The 17,049-nt window shown below is 48.6% G+C and overlaps 1 protein-coding gene across 1 annotated transcript; it reads right to left on the reverse strand.

Moving 5' to 3' along the window:
* Positions 1-752: 752 nt before the first annotated feature.
* Positions 753-11,634, reverse strand: LOC104073889 (connective tissue growth factor-like; the record flags this gene model as incomplete). Its single annotated transcript, XM_009573822.1, is given in 6 exon segments — positions 753-1,064; positions 1,259-1,467; positions 1,901-2,031; positions 2,033-2,144; positions 6,237-6,450; positions 11,542-11,634. Coding segments are annotated over 6 exon segments (1,071 nt in total), but the record flags the coding sequence as incomplete, so codon positions are not given.
* Between the last annotated feature and the right edge of the window lie 5,415 nt (positions 11,635-17,049).

The raw sequence follows: 17,049 nt of genomic DNA on the forward strand, positions 1-17,049 counted from the left end.
ACCCAGCATCCAGCCAGGGTCAACCCACCGCAGGCTAAAATGAATTTAACGGGGAAAAAAGCCCAGCCTTGAGCTGCCTGGAGAATGGCTCACCCAGCAGACGATCCGGCCTCTCTAGGAGCAAACTGATCTGGAACAAAGCACATGGGAGGGTGAAAGATGGGGAAGAGCTTTTGCCAATTTGTTGGATCCAGCTAGCCAAAAATAATTGAAAAGCTCAGCAAGAGCCAGGGGCCAGGACCACTTTCCTCACCGAGAAGCTTTGCATCCACACGCTGCCCCACTCTGCTGGAAAGCAGGCTGCAGAGCTCGGCTTTAGCTCGGGCCTCCTGGGCTTCTCCTATCTCCTGCTCTGGGTTTGCCGCGTGGTTTTGGCAGGCCAGTGGCCACGGGGAACCGTTCCCACTGTGCTCTCAGCTGGAGACAGGCTGGAGCCACGCGGCTTTGATCCACTCTCCCATCTGGTCTGTGGGAACATGGATCAAGTTTGCAGCTCAAGCCTGTTTCTGGTTCCTTCATTGACCTTTGCACCACCGTGGGTGAAGGTCAGGAGCCTGGGGCAGGTGGGGCTGTTCCCCCCTGCACGTCGGCTTGTTAGCAAGGCCACTGGGACCACCGGTGGCGAACGGTGCTGTTCTGAAGAGCACAGCCCCTCACAGAGGGGGAAGAGGCTGCATTGTCCTGGGACACAGCCACAAAAGCGCTGCAGAGCCCTCTTGACACCTTGGCCTGTGGATCTGGCACGGAGAGGGCTACTGCCTCTCTGTCTTGACGTGGTCTCCAATCATCCTCCTGTGATACGTGGCCAAGAAGATGTCGTTGTCTCGGGGGCAGTCGTAGTGGCAGGAGCACACCTTGATGAACATCATCTTCCGCTGGAAGAAGTCTCCCTCGGGGCAGCGAAACTCCACCTCCACGGTGCTGGTGACGTACGGGGTGCAGCAGCGGCTGTCCGTGCAGCTGCCGCAGAACTTGGGCCGGTAGGAACGGGTGCTGGTGCAGCCCGAAAACTCGAAGTGGAGGCTCTGGCGTGGCTTTGGGGTCCGCACACACTTCTTCCCCTTCTAGGGAGAGAGCAGATGGGTTAACAAGGACATGACAATCAGACAGAAGGTCCACCTAGGCCTGTGCTCTATCTCCATCACTGGGCAATAGGACACAGAGCAAACCCTGTGAGACAGGCTCATGCCTGACAAGGACCTAACTAGGTTGTTCCTGGCATTCACGGTGTTGTGTTCCCTCTCCCCGAGCCCAGTACCTTGGTCTTCTCCACAGGGAAGTCGCAGGGCCGGACCATGCAGAGCCGGGTCTCCTTCTCCAGGCGGCACTGGGGGTTGTCGTTGGTTACGCGGGCAGAGATGCCCATGCCGCAGCTCTTGGAGCAAGCGCTCCACTCGGTGGTCTGCACCAAGCAGTTCTCCTGCAGGTTATTCAGCTCCGGCTTGTGTGCTGGATCCTCCCTGAAAACTGAGCCATGTGGAAGAGACACAAGGAAAGGTTCAGGGCTTGGGACAAAGCGTGGCAGCTCTGTGGCTGCTCCCAACTTGGTCTAACTCTTCAGAGACAGTTGCAAAGGTCTGATCCATCCTGTGAGCTACTCAGCCTCTCAGCAGAAGGAGGACGCAGGCAAGCACGGGGCCGTTTCCTACCACAGCCCAGCTCCAGCCAGTTCTGCTGCAGTATCAGAGGGGGTGCGAGCCTCCCCGCAGCATCACTAAGGTCTCACCTTAATGGGTCCGGAGTTCCAACACTTGGTACCCACACCTCAGTGCACAAAGTGAGCAATCACCACCAGTTCCAAACCAGACGTGACTTGAGGCCCCATCCCAACGGCAGTTTGGATCCACCCCTATCCCCCAGCAAAGAGCTCCCGGCCCCATCACATCTGCCCACCACTCACCCGCCATGGCTGTTTCGAAGCGGTTTTCCTCGCTGCCCTCCTCGCAGATCCACTCTTCACAACACTTATTGCGAAACTTCACCCGCCGGGGGTTGGGGCACTCGGGGGACGGCAGCCGCAGGTCGTCGGAAGATGCAGCCGATGGCCCCGTCCATGCAGATGCACTGCAGCTTGCAGGTGGGCTGGAAGCTCTCCCCGTTGTGGTAGATCTTGCCCAGCAGGTCACAGGTTGCACCCTCGTGAGCTGTGGTAAGGGGGAAGAGGAGAAGCTGAGAAGATGGTATGGGCTGGCAGCACGGCCGCTGCCTCAGGGGGTCACAGGGTTCCTGACAAGGGACAAGTGCCCACGGTCCATGCAGATGCACTGCAGCTTGCAGGTGGGCTGGAAGCTCTCCCCGTTGTGGTAGATCTTGCCCAGCAGGTCACAGGTTGCACCCTCGTGAGCTGTGGTAAGGGGGAAGAGGAGAAGCTGAGAAGATGGTATGGGCTGGCAGCACGGCCGCTGCCTCAGGGGGTCACAGGGTTCCTGACAAGGGACAAGTGCCCACGTGCAGACTCTCCCCGCTCTGCCATCCCAGTGCGGGAAGCAGCAGAAGTTGGCACATTTAATATTTGGCTCGCTGGACCTAAGGCTATTCCCGACACTGATTTTTGGAAGTTGGCTCCAGCCGTGCCAGACCCCCCAAAGTTCTCTAGAAAAATCTCTTCTCCACTTGGGTGAGCTACTAAGCGGGACTTTGTCTTACAGCTTGTAAACAGCCTGTTCTCCAGTCAGAGGTCTTCCTGCCCGGCTCAGAGAGTGCCCCAGTCAGTGGTGTTGTGCAAGATGCATTCCTTACACGACACGTGAGCCAGCAGCTTTGCTCCCCGTTATGCCCAGGAGACCAAAAGGCAACATTCTGTTACGAGCAGTTGGTTCCCCACATGTCTAAAGGTACCTACAAAAGGAAAATAACACTTCGGGTTTATGACCTTTTTGGCTCCTCTGTGATGCATGAATCTCTTCTTCCTTCCAGCCACAACTTTTTCTATTTCTCCTGTTCTGATCTCCAGATCTCTCATCTCCAGCCCTCCTACAAGTCTTTCACTCCTTCCCAATAAAACTTAAATGAGCAAAAAAGGAAACGCAACAATATCTGACACATAGGAGCAATCTTCAGTCTGCAGGTGCGACCAACACTCACAAGTTCTTACATCTGTATTAGCCAAAATTTTTCCAGTGGAAGTTTTCTAGCAGAAAACTCTTATTTGATTAAGAGTTTTGCAGGCAAGATCAATGTCAGAAATGTTTTCAATAGAAAAAACTGAAGCAGTTCAATTTGATATCAAAGATTTCCTTTATGCTCTTACAATAGCTCAACCAAAATACTTGTTGGACAGTTTCCATAGGGGGAAGCATTTTGCTCGGGTAATTATTTTAGATACTATAAAGGTCAAGATTTTGATATAATGGAAGTGGAAAGTTTTGACAGAGCCAAATGAGTATTCTGCATAACTCATGCAAAGTTTTGAGATTTTTTTAATTATTTTTTTTTCTTTCAGCCTGAAATGAAATGTTGAAATCTCAGAGTTGTTCACAGGAGAGAAATCCTGCTTTTGGACAGTTCTCATCAGCTGCTGCTTTCTGCAATCCTGACCCTTAAAAAACAAAAAACTCCATGCAAACCTCTATTGGGAAGTTACCAAAATGAAGGATTCTTGGCTGCTCGCAGAGGCTTACCAGGAAACCTGATCTATTTTCCCCTTAGTCCTGCTCGCCCATGGAACATTGTCTCAGACAGAAAGTGTTTGGACCAAACAAGGAGCGAGAGCCTCTTTCCATCCCACCTAGTCCTTGAGGGGACACAAATCCTTCCGGGCTGCTAATGCCTTGTTTCTAACCAGAGCTGGATCTCAACTTGCAATTCTTTTCAATGCCATTGGTATAAAAATACTCCTGTGCTCCTACTTAGAAGTTTCAAAATCCTCACTTTTTCCATCGAAGTGGAAGCCATCCACTTTCCCTCTACACAACCATTCATACTTATTTTTAAATCCTCTTTCACTGTTTTTTAGCCCAAGCCCTCTTCCTTCCCGATGAACTGATCGTGCTGTTCCCTCAGCAGCGCTCCTCCCCACCCAAGGAATGGCAGCCTGCTCGGGGGTTTTATTATGTTTTCAAAACTCAATCGTTTTGTCATGCTCTTCATTACCCTACAATGACCTCACTTTCCTGTTGACCTGATCCAATTAAAGCACCAAAACGGATTGCACCAGCGGAGTGAGACAGCTCTTTATTTACCAGCTCCGCTTGGCACTGCTGCCACCTCCCGCCTCCAAACACCACGTCCAGCCAGGGAGACTTTTGCCCTTTTCCACAGAAAATATGGCAGAACTCAAGTGAGCCGCTCCAGTCGCCGCAGCTCTGCCACCCACGCAGGCCACCCTACCACCCTTAGGCTCTCCTGCTCTAGAGTTACTATGGGATTGTCTCTACTCCAAGGTCTCTGCAGGAAGGGAAGAATTCCTCTGCAATACGTGAAATGTTACATACTGTGATAACCTTAAACAAATATACAGTAATTTTCACTCTGATGGTTCCTTTCCTGTCTCTTCTGATACAGCCTTCGGGCTGGTACCCAACCTAGAAGCTTTTCCCATGACACCTGAACACCTCCCTGCTCCTTTCTGCTCCCATCACATCTGTCTTAGTTGTATACCTCTAAGTCCTCTCTTCTCTATTCACAAACATTGATCTTTCCCATCATTTGATTCTTCACTCCACCTTCAGCTTCCTTCACTGCCTCCAAAATCACCCATGTTCCAAGCGACCAGTGTGGACATCACAAAAATATCACCTAAGGACATTACAGACCAAATCCTCAGTCCAATTTAGGGAGATATCCCGGTTTATGTCCATCTGGGATTTTTGCCATGAAAATCTTAATTTCTCATTTAAAGGCAGGAAGGCAGTTGTGGTCTTCAAGTCCGATTTTCTACACAGCAAGGATCTGGGACTCTCACTCCAAAATCTTTGTATCAAAACCATACGTCATGGTGAATACAAAGCACTGTCTTTAGAAAGATGTCCAGTCTTCATGTGAAGTCTTTGAGATGGAGACTTCTCCACACTCCTGAGTAAATTGTTCCAGTGACTTAGCTACCTTTACAAACATACACCTCATTTCCAGTCTTAATTAGGCAGTTTACAGCTTACACCCGCTGGATGTTATTACGCCTACGTTCACCTTATTAAGCTTCAATCATCAGCTCTTAGGTGTATCAATGCCTACAGAAAGTACTAGGAAGCTCATGTGGCTTCTAAAGATCACAATAACTGCGGGAGGAAAACTAAACAAATAACTTATAAAAACTTCTCAAAAGAAAGGAGAAAACACCTTCTACAAGTTAAATTCATTATTTAGAGTAAAAAAACCTGCATGTGATCCTGGCACTCCAAAACAGTGCAGTTCCACCCCGAATCCCTAACGCCCCTGCCTCGGGGGGTGCGAGGGGTACGGCTGCCCGAGCATTTCCAGAGATGCTGAGTTCAGTGGCTGAGTGCTTCCCAAAGCGTTCACATCAGCTTTCCAGCCCTCGTGTCTTCCTGACTATTTTGAAAAGCTTGAATTAAAAAAAATAGTCAGCTCCTGGCAGAGACGGGGCAGAGGAGTCTTGTTTTTAAACAAAGAACAGGAGCCTGAGGAAATATTTTTTTTTTCCTCTACACCAAAATAATTTTTGCATGCTTTAAAAATAGCTACTAAACAAAAAAAGTAAAAAATATTTTTCTTTTCTGGCTGAAAAGAGGCAGCAGGAGAGAAAACAGGTCTGCATTTGTATTTACCTGGCTCAGTAATTCTCACGTTCTACATATACACTATTTTGCAAACGAGTTGTTCAGCTCTTTCCACCCACATGCTAAAGCCAGAAATACGGTACGCCTCTTGCATGTAAGCAGTCGAGTGCAAAATGCCAATCTCCAGTGCAAGGCAGTGAGATTTTGGGTGAGATTTTCCAAGCAACTGTACTTTCCAGTAAAAGTCCAGATTGCTGATATTTACCCACAGGCGCTACAGGGCTAGAGGATGTCTCCTAACAAATGTCACGGGAACAAACCCCCACTCGTGCCTTTGGAAACATCCTTCGCTGCAAGAGGAAGTAGGTTGCGTGTGTATCGGTATCAGTGAATCTGTTGGCTCGCAGGGCTGGCACAGATCTCACAACGTGATGCTGGATGAAGCTCCAAGCACTACAGGAAATTCTGACGATGCCGTGGGTTTTCTGGGAGGTCTGCAGGCAGAGGGCTGAAGGGGCCACGAGAAAACCGCATAATAACAGAACATACAGCTCTCACCTAAGCAGATCCCGCTGCCTCTGTGGATTTTGGAGAAGTCGCAGTAGAGTCCCTTGTGATGATCGCAGGGTTTCTGCAGGGAACAGAGCTCGCCAAGCTGCCTGGCACACACCTTGCAGCAACCACAGGCATCCAACACGTGGCTGGTGCCAGCGGGGCACTGCAGAGGCTGGGAGGGACACTGGCATGGATACGTGCAGGCCTGCGGTTCTACCTGGAGGGCAGACAAGCCATGGAGAGAATGAGTCTCCCGCAAGCCAGCCAGGCAGAGAAATAAAAAACACGATTCTGCTTCAAGCACAGACATCCCATCGCAAGGAGGGAAAACCGACTTTGCCCTCCACTGGAGAGCCCTGCTGCAGGGGATGTGCGTGCAGCCCCCCAGGACTTACAAGACTAATCTTTTTCTCACCCCTAACTCATCTGGAGCTCAAGGAAAAAAAGATGGCTCTGGGAAGCAGGGCCAAAACAAACAGGACAAGCAGTAGCTTGGAGTCCCATGCGCAGCTCAGCCCTCCGCTCCCCTGGAAGCAATAAAATGGTAATTATTAACAGTAAGCAACTCCCAGCTCTTACATAGCACTGCTCAGGAGAAAACATCAAAGCACTCTGCAGCAGCATCACCAGACCCAGTCCAAAGGTGGAAAAAGCGAGGCGCATAGTGAAAGGACTTGCCCAAAGTCAGCCAGCGCTGAAAACTGACCCAAAGTCTCCCGAGCCCCATTTTGTCCTCTGGATCTGATACTTTCTTCGTTATTCCCAGAGATGTGCCCTCTCCTCTTCCCTTTCCAGGGAAAGCAGCGTAATCAACCTTCCTTGGGACCTTGTGAATCTACAGCTGCCCCGCTTGGTAGTATTTCAGAAGTGCTGGCCACCTCTTGGAAGCCACCCTTAGCTTTTATGCCACTTCAGATGCTAAGCAGAGATCAGGCTATGTCTGAAGGAGGGTCACCTTCTCCGGAAAACCCAGGATGTTTCAAACACTCCAATAACTCAGTCTGTGGTATCCTTGTCCTGAGTCAGCTTGGAGTGAACACACTAGCCTCAGCTCTGTACGTGCCCAGATTTGGGCAAGGTGTAAAACCACGACTGAGAAAGGTGCAGAGCATATGGTCTGGAAAGATCCTCTTATACCTCCTTAGAAACATCAGTGTGCCAACTCTAGCCTGGTTTTCTTTTCAGCTTCTGCCCACTAAAATTCTCCAGGTAGTTCAGAGGGATGCAAGAGCACTGCTCCAGTTTGCAGTGCTCAGATGCCGCGTGCTGCTAGACACGGGTCAGCTCCCACCCCAGGGGCAGCTGCTGCCACGGGGCTGATACAACTCTTGCGTGTAGATGATGCCAGCAAAACGCTTTGGGATCCTGTGTTGCTGTGAGCTGGGGTGAAGAGGAACGCAGCCGACAGGGCAGACCCCTCCCAGCTCCGCTGCCAGACCCGGCCACTGCCACCCAGGGAGAGGGGCTGCAGCAGCTGGAAGGAGCCTGGGGGCAGGCGGGAGGGGGAAACACCTGGAACAGAGGCCAAAAAAAAATCTTGCTACAGCTCTGTTTGCACTTGCTATATCCCATCCAGCCCTTGCTTGTGAAACAGCTTCCTTGCATATTGTGTTTGTCACCAATAACAGTAGTAAAACTTTTCCAGCTGTTTTGACTGTTGCTCAAAACAGCTGCTCTGACTTTAGCTCACATGGGGTTAGAGGACGCCAGCTGCTTTGTACTTCTGTAACAATCAGCACAGTATGGTGTAGGACAGGGATCAGTCTAAATCTTAACTCACAAGTCCTCCCAGAGTCTCACCCCGCTCAGCAGGCATCAGCATAATTCTCCTTGAAAACTCTTAGTGCAAAGTATTTTGGAAACAAGCCCCTCCTGCCTGTAGCCCAGCTGTTCTCAGACAGCAGTCCTAGGGCCACTCGCTGGGAGCTGGCATGTCACAGGGATCTCTTCCTGACTGCTGAAGTGCATTAAAAGAAGCTAAAAATACAGAAATGCTTTCCTACTGTTTTTCATGTATGCAATTGCTGCAGCTGCCAAAAGGACGTGTTATTCAACCATGGATGAGTGGGTGGGGGGTACATGAGATCATAGAAGAGGCAAAGCATTCCTAACACAGGACCTATATTAAGATGCAATCCATGCACTTAAAAAAAATAATGACAACAAGCATTTTCCAATGCAGTGTCAGCCACAGGCCATATAAAGAAACACTCTCAAAATAGCTCTCCTACTGAAAAACAAACCAAAACAACCTCTTTCAGGATAACAGAGAATGCAACAGAATTAAACCCAACTCACCCAAAGGTGAGTTTTCTTTCTCACCTTCATTAATCAGTGGTGTTTATTTCCCTTAATAACTCACCCAAAGAGACTAGACCACCTGGTTTTACCTTCTGTTCACAATCAGCCTCACTTCCTCACTATATTATGGCTGCTTTTCAGCACAAGAACATCTGGATTCAGATCTCTGACGTACCAGAGACCTGCTGGGTGACTCTGCACCCCTACCTCTTCTGTGCCTCATTTCCCCCACCTGTGAGTACAAGCACGGCTTAAAAGGCCCAATTCATCCGTATTTGCAGGGCTCTTTTCAATACTTTGAGATTTTCCAATCAGTCAGCTCAGACATGCCTCTTTTCATCACCCAGTCCACCTGGCCCCAGGGTGTGTTGGGCTCCTGTTTGCTTGTTTTATTATTGAGCAAAGTCAGCTCGTGCTATTTATAACTCCCGCTCCTCTCATGAGCGCAAGAGAGGAGAGAATGATCTGAAATCTTTCTTGGCTCATGCACACTCAACAGTGAGCACTGAATAACTGACTGGTGAGGGGAACTTCTTGAGTTGGGAACAGCTGGTAGAAAGTCAACGTTGAACCAACTTCCTAGAGTTCTCCATTACTTCATTTGCTTTCACAGCAATTTCAAATAGGCTAAATAATGGATTATGTTGGATTTGCATGGATCACCCTCTACCCTGCGTTATTTTTAAGGGCTGCTTCTAGGAGTTGTTTCACTACAGTGTCGAAACTGCCCAAACTGTCCCAAAGAACTGCAAGGACTGCATTCAGGGCTTTGCTACAGACCCATATGTATCACAAAGAGCAGCATTTCCACATAACGTGCCACCGACCTGGGTACAGAGGGATTCAACTTAGAGAACATTTAACTTTCTTCCCCTCTGCAGAAGGGTCTGTCCCCGAAATTACACTTTTACCTTCACTAAGCAGGATCCTAACTTCAAGTTCACTACAGTCTTGACCTTGTTTCTGTTGAGGTTTGCAGTGCGTCTCTGTGAACTTCGAGAGCAGCAGCACAGAACCGGTATTAGAGATCAAGGCTATAGATTTAAGAAAGTGCTAAAACCTGGAATATTAGCTCTCCCTGCTCCTGCTTTGTCAGCAGCTCTCGTATCGATCACAAACACCATGTGGGAATCTGCCACTCCCAGGACCCCTGAGTGATAGCCAAGCCACAATGGGAGTAAAAACAATCTGACTAGAGGATTCCCTTGCCTGTGCTCCATACGTGTTCTCCACCACTGACTCCCAGGTCCCATCTGCTCAACTGACAAGCCAGAACAGGCTTCCTCCCAACTGCCAGCACCGAACCCAGTTACCTAGGGGGAAAGAAAAAGTGAGAACGTTCTTCCTGCTTCATATTCACATAAAACCTCTCCCCCCTACGCCCTCAGGAAGGCACGAGTGGGGAGACACGAGCTCACACCACTGCAGCAGTTCTCTGGCATCGTCAGGACTTCTCATTCCTGATCAATGTCCACATGAGCCCAGGGAACCAGCTAAGAGGGCCAAGCCAAAGAGGATTTTTAAAATGCATTTGGGCTCATGACTGCATTCAAAGGGCTGGGAAAGGAGTGTTTTTAAGCTGAGCTAGCTGTTTGCAAAGTGCTTTGGGAGCCGGGGGTTAATGCTGCAAGGTAGAAGTAATACAATAAACACGTAACTGGTTCTCTTTCACGCTCCAAGACTGGTAGCAGATAAAGCAGTCAAAACACAGCTAGTCACATACTCCAAACACTGAATTATCACAGATAATACCTGCTCTCTCTCTATCACAGGCTCTCAAGACACCTTCCCAGGCTGCTGTAGCACATTGTACAACAGCCTATTACAAGAGACAAGAACCACTACCCCCATTTCACAGAGAGCGGAGGCACGGAGACTTGCCTAGGCTGAGCCTGGCAGAGCTGAACATAACTCCCAGCCATCCTGGTTCTACTCTCACCTCTGAACAACACAGGAGGCAGATTCAGGAGCAACAGCTCTCGTTTCCTTGCTCGATCCACTAATCATCACTCAGAGCTCAAAGAAAGTCAAAAGTCCTATTTCTAAGGCAGTCAGCAGGTTTAGAGAAAATGACATCATCTCAGAGTAATAATAAAGTGTCACAGCGGTGGGATTCGCTGCTATTGTTTATATGACCAGTATGATGCTGCCAAAGCTGGGTCAGTGCAAGAAACAAGACGACCATCCCAAATCACAGAAGTTACCCTTAGATCACAGTAGTGTTAGGTGCACAGGACACCTTTTCCGGCAGGAAAGGGGCAGGCACATGCTGCGTGCTGCCAGGAGCGATCAAACAGACCTTATCAACCAGAAGTTTATTGCATCTATCAGCACAATAAGCTTGACAAGGTGCAGTGGCTCTGTGAACCTGATTTCTTCACTGATCCAAAAGGCACTTACTGCAATTTAGATACATTAATGACTGCAGCAATGTTCCTGCTATTAATGGCACTGTGATAGCACACAAAAGTCCTAAGCAGAATCAGCTGCTCTACCAAGCACTTGTATTAACACAAAAACAGGCACGAATCCCGCTCTGGAGAGGCTGCAGTTTAATTTCCCCCTCAGGATCACTGTTTTTGGGAACACATGGGTGGATTCAGTGGCAGCTGGGGAAGGATGGTGATGGTAAGGACCTGGGATACGAGACTTTTATTTCTTGCAGTGACATAAATTCAGTGACTTCACCTCTCTCTGTTCTCCTCTCCCCCCTTGTAAACCAGGGCTGGCTTCTAGCTCACAAGAGTGGAGTGAAATAAAATCCATTCACATTTGCCAAGAGCTTCGAGATCCGTAGATGACAGGCATTACGCGCAGTGCAGCTCCGAGCGTGATTTAGTTACACGGTGCATTTGCATTGCTCTGCTAACAGCCAACCTTCTCTCAGAAACCTTTGGAGGCAGGTGGCAGCTGGGAAAAGTTATTCAGCCTAAAGTATTCGCATGCATCAAAGCAAGAAGCTGTAACACCCAGCTAGCAAACAGAGCTGCTGCAGTGCAATACATACCCAGCCAGGAGCAAGGAGGAGGAGGAACAGGGTCCAGGTCACTGTCCCCAAGTTGCCAGACATCCCGAGTAAAGGGAAGGGAGGGGATTCAGGCTGCTGACTGACTCACTCCTTCGGAGTTTCTCGTCTCTCTTTGGAGAAAGTTGCACACCAGCTCCTCTTTAAATAGCCTCCTGGAGGGGGCGTGCCCCGCACTTGAGTGACAATCTGGAAAGCACGCTGAAATGGGTGCAACAAAAAATGTCCAAATTCCAGGGAACATGAGCAGATTCCTGTGGTCCTGGCGGTTACAGGGCTGCCGGCGCAGCCTGCAGCTTGGTTACTTTCCACGTGGGTAAATCAAATCCCAGTAAAAGCAGGATTATTATTTTTTAATTTTTCCTCTTTTTAACTCCAAAAGTATGAAGCCTGGGACAGCTGTCTTGACACAACCAAAAAACTACATCCATTCCTTTTTGGCTGCAAGAGCTGAGGACTTAAATAAGCAGAGCTTTGTGGTGCTCGATGTTTTTCCTTTGAACAGGAGGGAGAGATGGAAAGTTCAGCGCTGTTAGGCGCAATTAGGTACCATAATTGACCGTGCATCACCAGCGCTTGCTGCTGCCAGCTCCGAGAAATGAAAGTTTCATGACTATAAAGACTGCTGTCTGAACTCCTGCAACGAGGAGCTGCTTGTTTTATGAGGCAATGAAAAGCTACAGGGTGAAGGTTATTGACAAAGGACAGCAGTTCCCTGTAGTGCTTTATTTGCGCCTCGGGATTGATGCAGGATATCACACATTTTTATCTCAGGGCATGATCTTTTCTGTTTGCTGCTGAAATACAGAACCAGGCTTCTGCACAGCCTGCACAAGAAGACCTTTAGAATATGAAAGAGTTGTTTTGTGTATTAAAAGAGTCGTTTTGTTTATTCCCAAACAGCAAGTGGAATGCTGCCATGGAAAGATGAGGAGAAGGAGTGCAGCAGAGGGCACTCTTAGTCCTTGCTGGCCTGGGGCGTGACAGAGCAGGGTACTGGACAGGAATCCTCTGTGCCGCACATGAAGTGACCTTAAAAAGATGGAGCCATGCCTTTGAGTCAGGGACCTTTCCAGGGTAGAAGTAGTGCAAGATTTATGTACTTACTTTGGGCCAACACAAAGCAGGGGGGGCAGGAGCACATGCAGAATGCACTGTGCCATGCAGTCCCTATCACGTCCCAGCAGAGTGTGTTGGGAAGTAGGACAGAAGATGAAGAAAAATATAGGGAGTGCATAGGGAGTTGGGTCATTTAAGTTCAGCCTCCTTCCTTCCTGCCTCCAAGTGTAGGGCATCCTAGCTGGGAATCAAGCCCTGCATTTTATTCAGGTCCTTTCAGGTCCCTGGAGACACCAGATCAGCCTCCACACTCTCTATGCCACTGTTTGTCCACTGCTGAAAACAGACAACTCTGACTCTTAATTAATTAGCACTTGGAAAGCCCCTTGGGATTTGGGGCTGGAGAGCATTAGCACAGTGCAAACCACCTCAGATGCACCTCCTTCTTCTCCTCTTCCATAAGACGAGGGATTTCACAATCATTTCTGTAACAGCTACCTCTACTAATGTCACAATGAAGGATTATGTCTCCACACAAAAGATTTAATGTACTGGAGGTGGTATAAACATCCAGTGCCCTAGAGCAGCTCGGAGCTAAAGGCAGTCTAGCTGGATATACATTCCTTCCCCTTTTGGAAGGCTTGGCACCTTAAACTATGTTGTCGCCTAAAATTAGCTGCTCACATTTTGCAGGACATTCTCCCACTGCTCATGAATAAGACAGGGATAGTGTGCTACACACCTCTGTTCTCATTTTCTCACACAGCAAGAATATAAACCACAGCTGAATTCCAAACCATATGGGGCATTTGTAGGTGTTATATTTGTGCCTTTTTAAAAGGACAGTGCTTAATGTATGGCTTGATTCATACATTGCTCCTTGTCCAAAAAGCAGCAGTTGCACCTTGAGCCATGATCTTCCAAATTCTGCTTTCAGAATTTCTTTTAACCTGCTGCATGACCTCAAATGAACTGTTCAACCAAAATCATAACGCTCACTCACCTGTCAGGAGTTTTGTGGGGAATATTCAGCACTAAACCAGCATTATGATGGCTGATTAAGTTTTCAACCTACAACAAAAATAAAGAATAATTCAATTATAAAACATCCTTACCAAGCTGCTCATTATCATCCACCTGAATGCTTTCATCTTCCCAGAACAGTAGCAGAAGTAAAACGTACAGAGTTGCAATCCTGCTCATCCTTCAAGCCACCTTAGCTCTGCCGTGGCCAGCCAATGGTCTCCCCTGCCTTGCCAAGAGACGAGCACCTGGATCCACTCTAGCTCATTTACTGGAACCAACAGAACCAACATCTTGCACGAGTATCTTCACTGCAAAGTGCCAGGAGCAGTGCCAAGCCCTCCGTATGAGGGTTTCTAGGGACAGAGGAGCCCACTTTGCCTCTCGGAGCCCAAAGCAAGTCTGCCACAAAGGCACCTTTCTACCATAAGCTGAAAAGAAAGTAGAGGAGCAGCAGAACATGAAGGATGATGTTAGGGAACTCCTTACACCCATGGTCCAAGATTTTCTTAGGGCACTGTGACAACAAAAACTACCCCTAATGCTAGCAGCTGAACTGTTCACCCCACTGGACATGCCACTTGCCAAGAAGCAAGAGAAGAACATGAAGGTTGAGTGACTCAGAATGATCAAAGGGAGGAAACACCCAAGTTAACACCGATTTGCATCTCTTCTTTTTGCCTGAGCTGCCTCAAGTGAAGGGATAAAGATGTCAACACTGCTTAAAATCTCCCCCAAGCAAAGAATAGTGGGTGTTTAATTCACCTTGTTACGTTCTTCTGGGTTCACTCACCATCCCCAACCAGTGGCTTTCCTGAACTTATAGTAATTTAAAAAATAAGACATTTAGATAATTGCTAAAAATCATGCAAGGCTAAAGAATAAAATTAAGGCAAGCACACACATAGTTTTTTGGCTCAGCGTGATCTCTCCCAGTGGCACTCTGCCTGCAGAAGCCAAAATAAAAAGCCGGTACAAGCAGCATAGTAAAGAGAATCATGCTCACTCAGTCCTCAATGACTTCAAAGCTGTCCCCTGTCTCAAAGCTGCTCGGTCGTCCACAGGACATGCTGGTGGCTCTCAGGGCTGCTCCTTACAGGAAGGTTTCCATTCTCACAGCTGGCCAGACTTAGCAGAAGTCACTGTTGGAGTGGATCACACGCAATCACTCTAATTTGGCACTCTTAACTTTATTAGCCTCACTGAAATTATATCAAACATAAATTTGGCCCAGCAGAGATGGTGAGGTTCATCCAGCTAGATGGTTTGAAACACAGGAATTTCATTTCATTGTTCATTACCCAGCTACTGATGCCTGCTTGATGCATCCTGCTCACATGCTCAGGCTAAACTGATTGCCAGATTTGGGGCCATGAAGGAGTCCTGTCCCCTGCTTTTTGCCGCCTTCTGTAGGCTGAGGATAAGATGCAATTCTTAAGATTGGCTGGGTACTTTCATCCATCTTCCCCCCTGATGATACAAGGCTGTGAGACATAAGTGACACTGTTGATTTCTCCATCTGCAGTATATTACTAATAAAAGAACAAAACCCATCAACGTCCATCAAGGCTGTAAGTTTGCTGCAGGGTTGGGAAGGAGTTCTGCAGGTCCGTGTGCCTTGGGGTAGGACAGGTGAGCAGTCTCTGAATGCTTTTGGGCTAAACATGGTTCCCAGAGACTTAACAGCTGAGATGGTCTCTTCCAGACCCATGTTCCAGTTCAAGTTCAGTGCTAATTCAGCATCTGCCTAGAGGGACATTTGGGGTCAGATTCATGCCATCTAATCCTTAGGCACTTAATTAAGGCATCTACATTAGAAGCCTAATCTCTCTAGGCTCTCTTTATAATCAGTGGAGAAGGACCGAAGCTCCTGAACTGCCTTCTGACGGTCCCTATCTCCATTGCTCCGTACCTATCAGTTGTATCACGATGCTAGTTGCTGTAAATTGTCAAGAGAAAGTGTCATATAAAGGCAACACCAGAGCTCAGTGAAGGCTAAATGCTACAGCATATCTGACTCCAATCTGGGTGGGAAAGGCTACCCTGCCCTGAGGACGGAAAGGGCAGGAAAAACCACCCCTCCCCACTTCAGCACAGACTTGGGATGAAATCCTGACTGCATGGGAACACCCACTGGCTTCAGCAGAGCTAGGATTCCCCTCTCCATCTGGCTTGCCAGATACTGCAGCCCCGAGGGCTTGTGCCCATCATTTAAGGGATGTCAAGCAGGGAACAAATTTCATCCCTGGCTGCAGAGTTCACTAATGAAGTCTACAGTTATTTTAGTTCTGGGAGTAACACTCCATTGTATCCGAGGATTTATTGTGAAAAAGAAGCCTATCAAGGGACGCAAAACTTGGGATGGGTGGGGTGCCTGTTGATGTCCTTATAAAGGAAGTAAATATATAAAAACACTCTTGGCATCACGAGTTCGGAAAGAGCCAGTGCTTAGACACGGAGCTTGCCAGCAAAAGCACACATTCTCTTCTGGAAAAAAAAAAATGCCCCCCTGGAGTCTGATCTTGGCAGGAGGCAAAAAGCCAGTTCTGCAGCTTACCAAAGAGTGTGCAACCAAGGGCACCCAGAGGGGCTACCAGGAAAGACACTAAACCCCATTTATCAATGCATAAGATTCCCGTTTCACAACAGGTGAACAGTAAGAAAGTCAACACTTCCAAGGACATACATGCAAGAAGAAGCCTTCCCAAAGCAGAGTACCGCAGGTGTTGAGCTCTTTGCAAAAACTAGGCCTTGGTTTTGGAAGCAGAGCACTTGACAGTCTTCTCCCTCCCTTTTGCCCTGTTCCTGCTGTTGTGAGAAATCTGGCCTTTCACCCCAACCCGGGGCACAGCCAGCTGGGAGGCTTTCAGGCCAGCTAGGACAACTCTAATTATCTAACCTGACTTTTTGCCTAATGCAGGCTGGAGGATTTTGCCTAAATAATGCACAAGATCCTACAAAAAGGGCTTCTGTGACCAGCTTCTGTATTCTGCCTCCTGGCAAGTTACAACCAGCTCTAAATGTGGCAAAGAGGCAGAAGTTCATGCACGGACCAGGTCCTGCACTAGAGCTCTGGGGAGCCTGACCTAACACCCAGCCCTGCTGCAGACCCCCTGCGAGACCCCACGCACACTGCACTGGCCGTAACTACAACCCCTTCAAAGAGCGGTCAAGAAAGGGCTGCAATAACACCTTGTTCCCAGACCTGACCATGCCTGGAGGCAGCGTGGGCTCTGCAGACATGTCCAAGGGCACAATCTGCGCCAGGCGTGCTTGTGCAGGCAGGTGCCCCAGGATCCCTGGGGCTCAGCTTCCAGGTTACTGGTCCATGCAGAAAATCAGACCTCGAGGGCAATCCAGACAAAACTGCAGGCAATCACTCTGTACCTCAAGGTTTGTCAAGGTGCA

This window comes from Fulmarus glacialis, unplaced genomic scaffold, assembly GCF_000690835.1.
Source record: "Fulmarus glacialis isolate BGI_N327 unplaced genomic scaffold, ASM69083v1 scaffold14343, whole genome shotgun sequence".
NCBI lineage: Eukaryota > Metazoa > Chordata > Aves > Procellariiformes > Procellariidae > Fulmarus > Fulmarus glacialis.